This window comes from Podarcis gaigeae (genome assembly GCF_964106915.1).
Source record: "Podarcis gaigeae genome assembly, chromosome: 10".
Taxonomy (NCBI): Eukaryota; Metazoa; Chordata; class Lepidosauria; order Squamata; family Lacertidae; genus Podarcis; species Podarcis gaigeae.
In genome coordinates, this window is record NC_139686.1 from 29,066,949 (window position 1) to 29,083,995 (window position 17,047).

The following is a 17,047-nucleotide window of genomic DNA, read 5'->3' on the forward strand; positions in this document are numbered from 1 at the left end:
GTCACGTCATGATGGCGCAGACCAAAATCCCATCTAGCCCCGAAAGTGGGGAACCTGAAGCAGCTAAGGGACTCAAAACTCCCACCAGCCCAAGCCAACAGAGGCCGATGGTCGGGGTGTGAGTATTGGGAGTTGTAGTACAGCAACACCTGGTGGACCAAAGGTTGCCCCCCCCCCATCTCTAGCCCAAATATTCCGCTTTCCACAGAAGCCACTTCGGTGCTTCCGGGAAGCTCACAGACCCGTTTCCCGCGGATGCAGCTGGCGCTGAGCGGCCCGCTGCCTCTGCCCATGGAAGCTCCATTTGGTGTTCCTAAAAATAAACTGCCGCATCTCCAGGCAGCGCGCTCCGCTGCCGGAGTCCGTCCCCTCTCGGCTGCCGGGGAGCGAGGCATGCCCTGCTGCTCCTCTCCAGCCCGGCGGCCGCGCCGCACCTCCCTTCGCCCGCCAGCTCGCGGCCCAGACGGGCTTCTCTCCCGGGGCCGCTCCATCAGTAACCGCTCCGGTGGGGTCGGCGCGGGGATCATCATCATCATCATGGGCGGAGAAGCGGCGGCGGCGGCAGAGACAGGTCTGAGCAGAGCCCGGCGGTGTGGCTGGGCGAGAGAGGAAGGAGGCGCCCCCCGGGGGTAGGAGGCGAGCCGGGAGCCGGCAGAGGGAACCTGAGCGCGGGCCCCGGAGCTCAGCCTCCCCGCCCAAGCACGGGGCAAAGGAGCCGCGCCGGGCTGGGAGGCACAGACCCGCCTCGAGCCGCGCAGGAGCCGCCCGCATCCAACCAAGGCGCGCCCAGCCAGCCTGGCGCGGCCGCCTCTCCGCCCCATCCATGTCCCTCGGCCGGGCCAGGGCGGCGGCGGCTCCCTGAGCCTGGACCCGCGCCCCGCTGCTCGGCTCGTCGCCCGCCCCGATGTCGGGGCCCCGCAGCGCCTTGCAGGCCTGGTGCCGCCGCCAGTGCGAGGGCTACCCGGGCGTGGAGATCCGAGACCTCAGCAGCTCCTTCCGGGACGGCCTGGCCTTTTGCGCCATCCTCCATAGGAACCGGCCTGATTTGCTGTGAGTACCGGGCGAGCCCCTCAGACCCCCGACCCCACCTCACCGCGCCCCCCTCCGGGACTAGGCCCAGCAGCCGCGCTCTCGCCTGGGCAAGCAGCCCGCCCGGGGAACGACTCCTCTGCGGCTGTGTAATGGAGATTTGAAAAGAGGGCAGGGGAGGAACAAGCCGTAGAGAAGGAAGAAAGGAAGCCCCCTGGCCATGGGGTAGATGTGGGGTAGCCCTCGAGTGGGATTTAGACACTTTAGGAGAGAGGAGAGGGAGCCCAGGTTGCCACACCTGGCAGGTAGGAGGGGAAGCCTTGTCAACGGAAACATGCACTCAAGCGCACACCCTTCTGCTCCATATTCATTGATCCTGAGTGACTTCTGTCCTTTGCTCATTACAGTTGCCAGTACAAATTAGGGCCTCGCCTCAAAAATGGGAGCCTAGAAAAGGGTGGAAGGAGAGTCCGCCCTTTTAATCCTTCTTTGATCACCCATAGATGTATATAGAGATTAGGGTAGTTAAAACGTGGGAGTAATTAATCTGCCTAAAGGTGATCTCATGACCCAGGTTGTGTGTAACCATGGTTTAGCCTGAAGAAGCAGACGTAGAAGTTCCTAGACCAAAGATCATAGCGGCAGCTGCTGTACTATAGCGAGCAAAGCCATGGTGTTATGCTTGAACCCGGTCTCATGGTTCGGTCTTGCTGCAGAGGCACCGTGCGTTGTAACCAAAGTCTGTTTTTGGTTTATCACTCTCTCTTTTTTGAGAGCGGGAGACAAACCATAAACCTGAGTCTGGAGGGGACACTAATGTAAACCATGACTTAACTATGGGTAGTGTATTAGGGCTGGGAAAGGAGCACTATGGCTGCAGTTAGGCTGGGAGGGACTTGCATATTTGATCATAGTTTGGCTTAGTTTTACGTGCAAACTAGGCCCATATACAAGGGAATACCAGATGAAGTCCTCAATCCATATCAAGGAAGAGAGGTTGTAGACTGTTTTTCTGAAGTCTGGGGTCTAGTTAGGCGGTTGAAAACATCCTTATCAAAGAGGACTTGGAGGGAGCAGATTGAACCTGATAATGGGGCTCCTCTTTGTTTGGGCTGCTCTGATGGGAGTGGTGGCATCAGACTGCCATTGGTTTAGCTGCTCTGAAATCATAGAGGAGCTTTCCAGCCAAAAGAGAGGCATCTGATTATTGGGGTGCTGGTGGTGCCGTCTTAAAATCTGAATGCAACCTTTCATGTGCAACCTTTGATCGGTTCAGCTTCCTTATCTAACCCAGTACACTGTGGGGTTTCTTTATCACACACCTGGTTGTTGCAAACTGGTTGAGCCTTTTTCTTGAAAGAGAGACAGATTGCCTTTAATATGTGATAGTGCCAACTTCTCCTGACAATTCAGTATTATCGTTGCCATTTAGTGTAGTAATTAATACTTCACCTTCTAATCTCATTTTGAAAGCTTCCTGCATTGTCTCAGACAATGTGCTGCTTCCTTCCATATTACTATTTATAAACATGACTTGTGAATTGCAGCACCGGAGAATAACACCCAGAGACAAAAGCAAGAGATTGATGAATATGACCTAGTTTGTGTCCTTCAGTGACTTCTGTGCTTGTATTACAATGGACGGTTGCATCTGGTTGCTGCTTCCTTATGATCTGATTAAGTGTCTGGGGAGAAAAATTGGTGCCGTTTCAAAAGGAAACTTCCTTATGTAGAGCTTTGAGAGTTCAAATTCAAGTCTTAATAAAAGTTTGAAAAATTAACTAGCATTTCAAATAACCATGTAGGTGAGAACTGGGAAACATGACCTTCCAGATGTTGCTGGACTATGAGCCCCATGATCCCTGACCATTGGCCATGCTGCCTGGGGCTGAGGGAGCTGGAGTCCAGCAGTATTTAGAGGGCCCTGCTGCAGACAGGGGATGGCATTTTTTTAAAAAAATCTTGAATTAGGACCCTTATGGTAGTTTGGGACAAACAAAAACACAGTCTAGTTATGATAGAAATTGAAAATAGTAAAAATGTTATAAAAACAAATTTAACATACAGTTAAAACTCATTAAAAACTTGACCATCATTATTTTTAAAGAAGTCTTGTCTGACAACTGGGAAACTATGAACAAAAGGGCCAACTGAACTTTTGGGAGAGAGAATTCAGCAATTGAGTAGTTACCAAGAAGGTCTTTTTACTGTTAGCCACACCTCCTTTGGTGGCAGAACAGGGCTACCGATGGTAACAGTAATGGACAGTAGGTTCGTTTTCATCATGCTCTGCCTCAAAGGTTCCTAGGGCATTTTACTGACCTCTGCAGGAGACAGATTGCTGGGGTGGATTTTCCAGAAACACGTGAAGTCTCTGGTTTTGATTTTCTTGCAAGGCGGCCTTACACAAGCCAGTAGTCTCTCAGCTTCCCTCTCTGCTATTTGGAATCAAGAATACTGGCCTACCTTACAAAGCCATAAGGATAATTCGTTGTGGTAATGTATGTAATGTATGTAATGGTGCCAAGGTGTGACCTGAAAGTGCATGAGACTTGCTGAAGTCTAAGAAAGTCTAGGCAATTGCCTGGATAGGTGACCATCTGGGCACCTTATGTACCCTGCATTGGATTCCATAACAGAAGAAAAGCAGAACGTAATTTTTAAAATAAATATTCCCTTCTTATATGTGTGTTATATCATCATCATCATGATTGGCCCTTTTTTATGAGAACATTTGCTACTCTTCAGAATGGAGACTGAATTGTGCTAGCACATTATCTCAGTGATTTCTACTCTAATTCTGAGATGTTTTCAGTGTAGACACAGAAGGTTAGCTGCTAATTAAATCAGCTTTGGTTTAGCACAGGTCCACACCACATGCGAGAGAGTAAATCCACAACCTGTAGGAAACAAGGGTTTGTTGCTAGGACGTTGTTCTATCTTCACAGGTGGAGAAGTTTTTGCCAAGGGTCTCCATTCAGTACTGTGTGACATTGACATGTGATGACAGATAGGCATGAGAACAGTGAACAATTCATACACTTTTTAGATGTGTGTGGCAGCTGTTAAGGGTCCAAAAAGCAGTTGTTTAAAGAGCATGTGGCCTAAGCCAGCATCCGAACAAGTGGGTCAGAAGAGCTACATTCAGCAGTGGCAAACTTCTCCTCCAAACAGCTTTCCTATCCCATTAATCAGAAGTCGTTGCTGCTAAATATCCAGGACATAAATCTCTTTTCTAGCAGATGGTCTAACTAAGCACTTCTCAGTTTAGTGAACTATACTGCAGACTTGACACATAGGACCTTACAAGGACATGGCACGTTAAGAAAGGATTTTCAAAGCAGCAGCTAAGGGGAGTGTTGAATCATTTTAACCACTTTAGTATGCCTTGATTTGGAAGCAGGGGATCTAAGAGTGGAAAGAACCACTCAAACAGATCAAAAGCAGACCCTCTCTCCTTCCCTTCATACTAATGGGTTCTGGCTGTGGTTGCAAGGTCCTCCACATGGACTGGCTGTTTCAGCTGAGGCCTTGGAGAACTCAAAGAATCTGCTTAGACCACAGTGAATTCTATAAAAGCTCTGAATGCTCACATGCAGCTGTGCGATTAATCATTGCCACAGCTTACACAGACCATATGATCAGGGCTTTGTGTGGTAAAAAGTAATAGAATTGTTGAGTTGGAAGGGACGGTGAGGATCATCTAGCTCAACCCCCATTCAATGCCGGAATCTTTTGTCCAAAGTGGGGCTTGAATCCACAACCCTGCGATTAGGAGCCTCATGCTCTACTGACTGAGCTATCCCAGCTGCGCTACCACCAAATAAATCAAAACTCCACTAAGGAAAGATTTCTGTGACTTGAATACTTTTAAATTCTTATTTTGCGTAATTTAGTCTGTATGTTTACTGACTTATTCAGCTAGTTATAGGGGAGGAATGTTCTGCCTATTGGCCATGTGAAATCTTGCAGTCATTTTGACCTGAGATTTCACCAGGGGTTGTCAACGTGCTTTTAAGCATATCTTCACAATCTTAAGGACTGGGAACTTGATTTTTTAAAAAAAGTATAGGCACCAAAGAAGCTGAATTATGTTATTTCCCCCTTCCCTGCACACCATTGTGGAATACACACAGCTCTATTTGTAGGGGGCACTGAAACTGCCTTCGTATACATCACTGGTGGTGAACTAGATATGGGTTGAGGAAGAGGATGATAGACTCCTCCACCCTCTCTGTTCATTGTGGCCATTCAGTGAAGGTGATGTGTGGCAACCCATATGTTCCTTGTCATTCACTCGCACCTGGAATAAGCCTTGCCCTTTTGTTTTCAGGGTAGTTGCTCCTTTTTCTGACTACACAATGAACCAGAGGAGCCTGGGATCAGACACAGCTTTTCAAACCCTGGGCCAGTGAGTTGCATGTTGGTTCAATTTGACCAATGAGCTCTCTCTCTCTCCTGTATCAGTATTAATACCATCCTTGGGCTCAGTGAAGTTTTCTCTGGGCTGTGGTGCCTCTGTACATGGCAAGCATTCAGACACCTTTTATATACGAGCAGCTAGTCAATGTTGTGTCCTGGCTGCATATAATTCCTGTGCTTTATTTTTTTGTATGTGAGATGATGACAGAGGAGGTGTTGAGCTTAACAAATAAATCACAAAGAGAAATCCCTGCTGCTTTAGAGTTAACAGCTAGAGGCCCTGGGCTAAACCTGGCTCCTGAGAGGCGCTGCCTGGCTCTCTGTGCTGCCAACCTGGGGGCAAGATGGATATAGAGAAATCAGCATCTGTGGTACGGGATAGGGATTAAGGCCCATCAGCTACCCCTCACCTCTCAAAGTAGGTTTCTAAGATTATTAGTTGCACAGAGAGAGAAGTTTGCAATATCATATGACCCACTTTTGCCTCTGTGTTGCCTAAACCCGCTCCAGCTTTGAGCCGAGCCCCTCCTGGCTGTATCTGTGCTGAAATCCCATCCTTTCTTAGTGAGTAGTTCCTGCAGTTGAGTCTCCATTGGATGGATGAGCTTAAAAGCAGTACTGCTAGGAGGCTTTGCTGGGAAATGCACGAACCTTGCTTGGATGAGAAAAAAAAGTCCTCTTTTGTCCTCTTGGAGAAAAATGAATGTTTAGCTTCACGTGTCTTTGATTATCCAGTTGTGAACTTCCTCGACTCCAGCTATAACTAGCGCATTTCACACCGTGTTTCTGAGCTGCTGCTCTCAGCTGCATCTTTTCCTTCATTCCTCCCTCTTTCACTATTGCTCAGCAAGCTTACGTTGCTCAAGGAAAGCTCATGCAGAACAGGAGTGCCTTATATTCCATCCTGCCCTGAAGGATCTAGTAGTTAGTCAGTGGCCAGAAGGTTCTTCTCTGAGGTCACCTCAGTAATGGGAATACCCACACCATGCTAGCTAGGTTTGCTTAGGCTGATTTGAAGATCAAACTTTTTGGGGCCTGAAATGGGCATCTCTGAAACAGATGCAGTAATGATACTGGGTGGTGCTTAAAAAGCAATGTTTACTCTAATGCCGGAATAGCATGAATGAATTCTATTTCTATATTCTCAGGTCCCTCTGATTTCCGGGACTTGCATATAAGGCTAAAGAAATACACCTTTTTTTCTCTTGAGGGCACTCGCTCAGCAATATGCCAGTAAGATGGCAAGGTTCGCTCTGTGTTTTGTGTGAGGAACATTGCTAGGAAGGGCCCACACATCGAAACTCTTCTTACTTTTCAGTTTTTATAAGTAACATGAATAACAGGAAAAGAAAGACATGCATAGACCAGACCTACATATGTTTGTTCAGGAAGTTAGCCATATGGAGTTCCAGAGAAAGTATTCATAAGATTTCAGTCAAAGTTAGATTTTGTTATCCTTAAGTCTACAATTCATAAATTAACCCAGGACACGTTGCATAGAATGTAAGTGCTAAAACTCTTTGCTTTGCAGGGTTGAATAGGGTAGCAGAAGAACAGACTAAATTAAAAATAAAAGCCCTGTGCAACTGATGAAATGCATCCATGTGAAGAAAGGGAGCTTAGCCTCATCCTTAACCAAAGTGCTTGTTTTCCTGCACATGAAGCAGCAGGGGGTTGGACTAGATGATGCTCTGGGTCCCTTCCAGCCCTACAATTCTGTGATCTTTGACTTCATCTCAGGTGCGTGGAGATGCCTAATTAAGGGTTTAAAAAGCACACACAATTGCTGGGATCATTGGGCAGATGGTGCCATCATAACCAATCATGGTTGCTGTTATGGTGGATGTGCAACAACTCAGACATTTGCAGATCATGCCCTAGCTTGTTAAGTTTCCTCCTTTGCGAAAGGTACTGGAAATCTTGGCAAATGTTACTTCTTTTGCTGAACAAGCATCCACACCATTAGCCATTAAGTGCCACAGGGTAGTTTTAGACTCTGGATGTAATGGTCTTACACCCCACCCGCTTTAGGTGGAAGCACTAACTTACTTCACAGTGTGGCAAACCACAGCCTCCCCCTGTGATGCTGTTCATTGGTGTACACAAAGTTTTTCTTCAACCACAGGATGCTAGGGTAGAGTTGCCATATTTAAAAAATGTTGTTGAGTTTTTTTGCAAAGGTTTTTTTGTTTGTTGTTCTTTTGGCCAAAATCTCTCCCCCCCCCCCAAATTGACGTTTTTGAGCTGTTTTTTAAAGGAAATTTGCCAAAAACCCAACACTTCTGACATGGGTTGCCATACACCTGGGTTTTCCCTGACATTTTTACCAATTTTGGGAAATTGTGCCCAGATGCTATTTCCAACGGACAAATCCCAGATAAGTCCAGAAAATTCCAGACGTATAGCAGCCCTCTGCTAGGGGAAATGTCGTGTGTGAAGCAGTCCACATGATGGTATATCCCTATTTGGATAGACTGAAATGTCATACGTGCACTGGCTAAGAACATATTGGTGTAGAACTGTACAGTACCTTTGTGGAGCAGCAGTGGAAGTGTTGGTTTTCTTTTGAAAATAATAATAATAATAACCAAGCTCACTTTTTATCTTTGGTCGCCCTAAAATCGAGGTTCTACAGCCCGCATTTCCTGCCTTTGTGTTTTGTAAAATGCCGTAGTCGGAAGCTTTCTTTTCCTGCCTGTAACATCAAGGACAATTACACTACAAAGATTCTGTGGTTTGAAAAGTGTGCTTTGAAATGTCTCTATACTAATGGTTACCCAGAGATACTGTCTCTCAAATCTCATGAGTGATCTGGTATAGATTGAACTGTGCTTCCTGCTCCTCTTGTAACACCTCCTTTATTTATTTTATTTTTTTTCCTTTCAGGGACTTTAATTCGCTTTCCAAGGACAATGTATACGAGAACAACCGCTTGGTGAGTCCCCACCTCTGTCTTCCCTCTTGATTACTTCACTTAATTCTGACGCCATTCTGGCTTACAGCAGGGTTTGAAAAAAATCCCAGGTACCTGGTTGCCCAGGTGTCTAGAAAATACGATGCTGGCACTCAGATATTTTGGCAACTGTTTCCAACCCTGGCTGCATGATTGTGTATCTGATGGCTGCATTCACTTCTTGAAGTACAGAGGGGATTATCCCTCTTATCTCTTCCCACCTAAATATAAATATGTTGATATCCAGCAAGTGAAGATATTGAAGTATAAATAAATATAAATAGTCATTAATTAATAATAAATATAGAATCACCCAAAAGATCATCTACTGTGCCCACCAGGATGATCTTGTGCGCTCCTGTTTTTGTGTTCTTCTAAGTACCCAGGTTCTGCAATTCACTCGCTTGCAAATTCCAAATGTTCAGTCTATATAAAGAAATGAGGATGTTCCCTTTTCATCTTATGAATGTCAACTGCCTTGTCCAGTAACTACCAGCTTTTGCTTCTGGAAAGTGTTGGACCTTCAGTTTTCTGTAAAGTTTAAATGGATGCGTGCAAGGCATGTGGACCAAAGTTTTTGATCGTGAGCTGCTTAATGTTTCTGGGATAGAGATTGACCTGGCAAGGGAATTGGTTTGTATAGGAAAAAGAGCAGAAATGAAACTGAAAGCAGCCAGTACTGAAAAGAAGGAAGAATGTGTTCACTTAGGCAGTTTGTATGACTTTATCTCTGCTTAATAAGATGAAATACGAATTAGATTTTTGGCTGCACAAACAGACTCTTGGATCCTTTCTTCCTTGTACAAACAAACTGTTAGCTATAGTTTCCCATTTTGTCTGAACTAGGAAACTATGGTTAATAGCTTCAGAACAAGCTGGAATTATGAAACCTTTTAGCTAAGTTTTAATCAGTGTAGAGCCATGGAATTTAATGAACATTACTAAGTTGGTGAGGGGCAGAAGGGGCTTGGCAACCTGGGAAGGCAGCCCATCTAGGAAGAGGAAAATTCTAATCCTAAACCTCCGCTGTCTTGTGGGATATCTTTGGGAGAAGAAAAAGCTGAGGAGTAAATCCCAGACAAATCTGGAGTCCTCAAGATGGTTGGATGGTGCCTTTTACACCTCCTTCTGGCAACTCCTGCAGCCAAGCTGGTACCAAACGTATTGCTCTGCTTTCCTTTGGACCACCATCAGCGAGGCCAAGAGAGGGGTTTTGTTGCCTGGGCAGTCCAGGACCTCCATACACACTGCCCAGGTTTGTGCCCCAGGAAGATCATTTTGGTGCTGCTAACACAGCGGTTTGGTTTCACCCTCGGAGGCACACTCCATTGTTTCTCCAGACAGTCTGATGCTGACTAGACATAAACTGAAGACTCCCTGACATGTTTGCTTGCTTGTGTGAAGGATGGGGCAAAGGCCCCAAAGACTCTCTTCTCTCCTCCTTTCTTTCTTTCTTTCTTTCTTTCTTTCTTTCTTTCTTTCTTTCTTTCTTTCTTTCTTTCATGTTATTTATTAATGTCATATGCCACCATTCCTCCCAAAGGAGGCTGTGACTTATTAAGATGAGATATCTGAATGTGGTCAGTGTACAGCTCCATCCTTATTCAAACAAACTGAATAAAGCTAGTTGCAATCAGACTGTATTTGTTAGAAACTCTCTCCCCCCACCACCACTCTGTTCCTTAAAAAAAAAAAAAAAGAAATCAAGTTCAGATTTCCAGGGTAGCATATGAGATTCCACATTTGCACAGCAAACTTGCAGACCCAAATATGCAGCCCAGCATGATGGACTTGCCATGACAGTGGAGGAATGTGCTTAGATTTCTCTTTGCGGCCTGCCAGCGATACCAAGCAAGTGTAAATAATAATCTCAGCTGGGCAAACAAGCGTTGATGTAATTGCAGACTTCTGGCTAGAGATGGGCTGGTTCTGACATAATCCTTTGTGGTTCCATTCTGGAAAACGCCAGAGCAAACCATATGTACCGTACAAATGTTCAAGCATACTTAGTCAAGAGTGCCTTTATTGAAGTTTTGCCTTTATGTTTCCCTTGGTGCTAAAGTCATGGTACCAGGCTTTCTTACCATGTTTAAATTCCCAGCCCAAGACCAAATGGAACCAAGCAGAAGTTTTCAAGTTTGATCCCTGGTATTTCCAGGTAGCGCTAGGAGAGACTGAAATGCTTGAGAACCAATGCCTGTGAGCATAGACCATTCTGAGCTAGAGGGACTAATGGTCTGATTCAGTATAAAACAGCTTCCTAGGTTCCTACTACTCTGGTGGGCAGATGTCCCATTTCTGCGTGACTGGTATTTGTTTAATATGCATCTCTTCCTAGTGTTTTGTTCAGTGTTGTTGTCTTATGTTTAATCTTGATTGCAACCACTTTGAACACATATTTCTGGAGGGGCGGAATGGGAAAAGGCAATTTTAAGCAAATAAATAAATAAAATATACTCTGCACAATATGATTTATTCTTTATATTTGATAAGCGCCAACATTCTCAAACTGAGGGAGAGAGCCTCAAGGTCACCCAGTAAGTCCTGTGCTGCAGCTGAGAATTGGTCAGAGTCCAAATTCTGACTAATGGGCCATGCTGGAAGCAAATATAGCGTCGTCATCTCTATTACTTCTGCTTCATTCTCTGTCCCCGAGCAATTGCTAATGACTAGAGAAATTCACTTTGCCATACCCTGGCAGGGGCACTTCTATTGCCACTAACTTCTCCCCAATTAAAGAGTGTGTGTGTGTGTGTGTGTGTGTGTGTGTGTAAGTAATATATATATATATAGAGAGAGAGAGAGAGAGAGAGATTTTTTTGGGGGGAGGGGGGTGTTAAACTAAAATGGTGGAAAGGATCATTGGACCCTTGCTGAAATTTCGGAGGTGTACAATAGAAAAGCTCTGCTGGTTCAGGCCAAAGGCCCACCTCTTCTGGCACCCGATGCCTATGGGAAGCCCGAAAGCAGACCTGAGCACAGCAACACTCTCCCAACCTGTTATCCCCGACAACTTGTGATCCCCTGGCATTCAGAGGCATGCTGCATCTGACAGTGGAGGCAAAACATAGTCATTGTGACTGGTAGCAATGCCAATGGAAAGAGGAGGTATGAGTGGCCTAGGTCCCAATATGTGTCATCTTCCTTATTAGTTCCTTCTGTACTGCAAGTTTCTACTTGGCGACTCCTGCCCTTATTTTGTTCCACCAGTGGTGCGTGCCTGTCTCTTTCTCAGAGTCAGCTTCCGCTTCCTGATTGTCTGCTCTTTGTTGCCTTTGCAGGCCTTTGAGGTGGCTGAGCAAGAGCTGGGGATCCCTGCCCTGCTGGATCCCAGTGACATGGTCTCCATGAAGGTCCCCGACTGCCTCAGCATCATGACCTACGTCTCTCAGTATTACAACCATTTCAACAACCCCAACCAAGGTGAGAGCTCCAAAGTGGGGCATTTTCCTACAGTTACCCCTCCAGGGATTTGAATGACAAAGAGGAGTTGTGCTCTCCACCCCACCCCACCCCCCGCTCCATGACAATACTGGCACCTTTGCTCGCTTGAGTCCATAAAGTTGTTCGCAGTGGTGAGCACTGACTTCTCCAAGCTTGATGAATCCATGCCCTTCTCCTAGAGCAGGTGTGGAGAACCTTTAGCCCTCCAGATGTTGCTGAACTACAACTCCCATCATCCCTTGTCTGTGGCCATACTTACGGGGGCTGATGGGAGTTGTAGTTCAGCTGCTGAGTCTTGCATTTCGTGAGTGGATTAGTAGATTCCAAAGTACCATACTGGGAGCAATACACCACCACCCTTCCTGAGACTGGCGTGGGGCAGGGCACAAACACTTGCCTGCTCCTAATTGGCCAAATTTTGCAGATCCCCAGAACTGCTTATGGGTTTAATGATGCTGCTTAATGTTTCTGGGTTCTGTGCTGAAAGTTGAGCTTAAGGGCTCATCGCAGCTTTGAAATATAAAGGAATGGGATGAATAGTTTGCCCACAACAACCGGAAAGAACAGAAACTCATGTAGGCTGTGTGCTGCCAGCCCTGTCTAGGTGTTTTCAACTATGAGACAGTAGGGAAGTGAGAAAATCCAGGTAGGCCAATTCCACCTTGTCAAATGCAGTGATTCTCTACGACTTCTGGCCCTGAAAGCATGAAGGCTAAAAGGGGGTGGGGGTGGATATGCAAATCCATCTCCAGTGTCCCTGCATTTACCAGCTCTGCTTCAGACCCAGGTTGAGAGGGAAAGTCTGGAGATTCTAAATGCATTCACCCAACAGGCCTAGAATCCTCCCCATGAGCCTCTCCATGCCTTAGCTGGTTCTCGATCGCAAGGAGCCTAAGCACACTCACCCAAACACATTAAGACTCCCTTTTCTGACTTTCCCTCTGGTTTGTGTTCAGAGATGTGCTTGGGTACATGTACTTGTCCCCTGCCCACTTTTAGCCCACATGCTTTCAGGTGAGCACCTGAAGAGGGCTTCTGTCTTTTACTGACTCATCAGCCACCATCATGGATTGGTTCCCATCTGTCTTTGCAGCCAGAGTCCTCCCGCCTATGAAGCACCCTGCAGTTGCCTCCTCACCTACTCTGCCAGCACACAAACCTGTGCCTGCCTCCGAGACCACATCAGCCTCCAAGGTACTGAGCCTGCTCCTCTGATCGGTCAAATGTCTCTAACCTGCTTCAGGTTCCAGTTTCTGAATTGATTCTTTCCAAAAGCAATAGATTCAAAAAGTATGGCTGATCATTCTGTCCTCTTCAGCTTTGAAGAATTTACGGGTCTCCTTTTTGTGGTTACTGCGGCAGAATTTATATTGTTTCTGCACTTGGCACAGAGATATGTATATTTCAGGAAGGGGAATGCAGTGTATAGAGCAGGTGTTACTCACAAAGTTCAATGCAGCCGTTGTGCCACCAATAACAGCCGACAAAGGCAGGGGTGGCCCTTTAGGTATTGTTAGTCTTCCAACTCCCATCAGCCTCAGCAGCATGGCCAATGGTCAGGGATCCTGGGAGTTGTAGTCCAATAATATCTATAGGGTTAGAGGTTCTCTTGTAAGGGTTTGCTAAACCTTATGTTTATGCTACCTGCCAGGGATTGCAAAAAAGGGGTGTTTTAGCACCATGCATGCCACAATACTTGGGTTGTAAATTGTGCAGGTCTGGTGTAGAGAGTTGCTGTTATTCCTGATATCCGGGGGCCTTTTTACATTTTTTATATAATTGAGTATTTTGAAATAACTATCCCTTAGCTCACATCAGTGGTTGCTGTGTTTACCAGATATCAGCTCTACATATCTTGTTTCACCTTGGGATAAAAACAATTCTATTGTAAACAACCTTTTTTCCTGTGACAGGGGTCAACATTTTTGCCCAGGGCAAATAGCAAACCTGTTAAACCTTGTCACGCACATTTCAAACTAGGATTCAGTTGCACACAGAGACTGTGAAACAGAGCTTGCCTCTGGACAGGGTTGCTGTATGATAAACACCTGTCTTTCTCCAGCCAGCAATAATGCATGAAGACAAAGTACTGGCTTCTTCCATGACTTCTCAGTATAACACTTTCTACTGCCAACAGTTCCACATGATCATATCAAACTATAACACAGAAGCCTGCAATCATCCGGGGAATGGAAACATGCACGCAAAGAAGGAGGCGACAGTGAATTAGGGATCCTGCAGAGTTGTGCAGCACATTTGCTCAGGCTTAACAATACATTCAAAATCCAAAAGAGAGTATAGCATGCCTCTCTGCTGAAACTCAGAAACTTTCATCTTTACAAGTGAAAATGTAGACAGACCTTTTACCATAACTTAATCAGAAGGTTGGGGAGGTACTACCAGAGTCCACAGAAAATTGATTTGGTGTGTGGATGTGGCATGTTGGCCACTCCTGATTACAGAAAACAAACCAGTTATCTGCAAATTGAGAGTAAGCCAAATAATGCAAACCAACTGGAGGTAACAACTGGATTTCTGAAGAAGGAAAGTGAAAATACGGCTTCTATTCTGAAAAGAATAGTGTAACCTAGAAGATATATATGTGCCTCTTTCAAGGGTCTTGTTGAGAGATTTAGTAGTTCCCATGAGCTGTTGAGAATTTTACATTATTGAACTGGTATTGGAAGATTCCCCTCTTCCTCCTTGGCAGTCATCGTAGGAAAGAGCATCATGCTCCATTCATTCCAAGACTGGCTGAGAGTCAGAGCATCTTGCTGAGATCTGGGCTGCGGATGTTGGATAAGTCGCTTCTTAATACTTTGAACTGGGTGGGGCCCTAAATTGGTAAGCAACCCTAGTACCTGAATAGATCTTTCTTCAGGTTTGAGACTCTGCTGTGCTAGATAAGAGTCCTCTTGAGGCCAGTCCCAAGAATGTCTGAATCTCTTTGTTTGTGGAGGCATTCTTACGCCACCTTTCTGTTGCCACAGGATGAGGATGCTGCAGGCCTGGCAGAACAGTCCCAGCGAACCACCCTGAGCAGCACTTGCACAGCTTGCCAACAACATGTCCACTTGGTCCAGCGCTACCTGGCTGATGGCAAGCTGTACCACCGCCAGTGCTTCAGGTAAGCTCTTCCTCCTCACTGAAGACCAAGTGGAGCCACCTGCTCTCCTGTAGCCTTATCCTTCTTTGCCAGGTATGGCCTTCTAATTATGCTAAGCCCACGTAAATCATCTCTGTTCTTTGAGTTGTGAGAACATACTGCCTGCATATTTTTGCCAGCTACCATGAGGTCAGTAACTTCCTTACGAAAAGAAAGAAATAAGCAGCAACCTAAAGCTTCTGTACTTGAGTGGGTCCCATAATTGCTACTGTTCTGAGAATCAGGCAGAAGGGGCTTTCCTTGGCTGATGGTTGTCCTCTATTTGTCTATATAGGATATTGTCCTCCTATATCTATATCTATATCTATATCTATATCTATATCTATATCTATATCTATATCTATATCTATATCTATATCTATATCTCTCTATATCTATATATCTATATCTATATCTATATCTATATCTATATCTGTCTGTCTATCTATCTGTCATCTCTTTTGTGCTCTTTTATCTCTGGTCGGGGACAGAGGGTGGCAAATTCTCTCCCCGATGCTTTTTAACATCTTTATGCGCCCCCTTGCCCAGATTATCCGGAGCTTTGGGCTGGGCTGTCACCAATATGCTGATGACACTCAGCTCTATCTGCTGATGGATGGCCACACTGACTCGGCCCCGAACACACTGACCAGATGCTTGGAAGCTGTGGCTGGATGGTTTCGTGGGAGCCGATTGAAACTAAATCCTTCGAAGACAGAGGTCCTATGGCTAGGTCGGGATGGCATGGGGATGAGGGACCAACTCCCTTCTCTTGCGGGGGCCCAATTAGTGCCATTGCCTTCCGTTAAGAGTTTGGGTGTAATCCTTGATGCCTCCCTTTCCATGGAGGCGCAAGTTACAGCAACAGCCAAGGCGACATTTTTCCACCTTCGCCGCATCAAGCAATTGGTCCCTTACCTTTCCCGCCCCGACCTGGCCACAGTGATCCATGCAACGGTCATCTCCAGGCTTGACTACTGTAATTCGCTCTATGCGGGGCTGCCCTTGAAGCTGTCCCAGAAACTCCAGCGGGTACAGAATGCTGCAGCGAGGCTCCTCACGGGGTCTCTGCCATGGGAGCATATTCACCCAGTGCTTTTCAAGCTGCACTGGCTCCCAGTGGAGTACAGGGTCAGATTTAAGGTGCTGCTTTTGACCTTTAAAGCCCTTCACGGCCTAGGACCCTCGTACCTACGGGACCGCCTCTCCTGGTATGCCCCACGGAGAGCCTCAAGGTCCATAAATAACAACACCCTAGTGGTCCCAGGCCCTAAAGAAGTTAGATTGGCTTCAACCAGAGCCAGGGCCTTTTCAACTCTGGCTCTGGCCTGGTGGAACGCTCTGCCTCATGAGACCAGGCCCCTGCAGGATCTGATTTCTTTCCGCAGGGCCTGTAAGACAGAGTTGTTCCGCCTGGCCTTTGGCTTGGAGCCAATTTGATTCCCTCCCTCTCTCTCTCTTTTTTCCCCCTTTCTTTTCCTTCTCCTCCTGCGATGAGGCTACATTTTAATATTTTAATGTTCCATTATTTTAATGTATTTTATTTTTGTTTTTAAGTTGTAACCATTCATCTTGTTTTTATTATTGCTTGTAAGCCGCTCTGAGCCCGGCCTTGGCTGGGGAGGGCGGGGTATAAAAAAAATAAATATTATTATTATTATTATTATTATTATTATTATTATTATTATCATCATTATCTATTTATTTATCTATCTATCATCTATCTATCATCTATCTATCTATCTATCTATCTATCTATCTATCTATTCCCTGTTAAGGGAAGTTTTTAATGTGTGATATTTTAGTGTATTTTTGGTTTCTGTGGAAGCCGCCCAGAGTAGCTGGGGAAACCCAGCCAGATGGGCGGGGTACAAATAAATTATTATTATTATTATTATTATTATTATTATTATTATTATTATTATTAGTTTGTTCTTGGTATAAGCTTTTGTGTGAATGTACACTTCTTCAGATATGTCCTCCTTTAATTAGTATTTAACTTAAAAGCTTTCTTTTTAAGGCTGCATTTCACTACAATAGGAGGACTTCTGTTT

General features: G+C 45.6%; 1 protein-coding gene across 5 annotated transcripts in view; it reads left to right on the plus strand.

The window, feature by feature from the left end:
- The first annotated feature begins 258 nt into the window (after positions 1-258).
- Positions 259-17,047, plus strand: part of MICALL1 (MICAL like 1) — a 35,166-nt gene continuing 18,377 nt past the window's right edge. The window contains exons 1-6 of one of the 5 annotated variants that reach the window (XM_083701113.1): positions 343-699; positions 795-1,050; positions 8,338-8,386; positions 11,686-11,827; positions 12,942-13,042; positions 14,839-14,975. In XM_083701113.1, the coding sequence (XP_083557239.1) occupies positions 905-1,050; positions 8,338-8,386; positions 11,686-11,827; positions 12,942-13,042; positions 14,839-14,975 (575 nt within the window). In that variant the 5' untranslated portion in view covers positions 343-699; positions 795-904. Of the gene's footprint in view, positions 1,051-8,337; positions 8,387-11,685; positions 11,828-12,941; positions 13,043-14,838; positions 14,976-17,047 lie in introns of all 5 variants that reach the window. The other 4 variants (XM_083701114.1, XM_083701112.1, XM_083701116.1 and 1 more) reach the window with 4 other exon arrangements.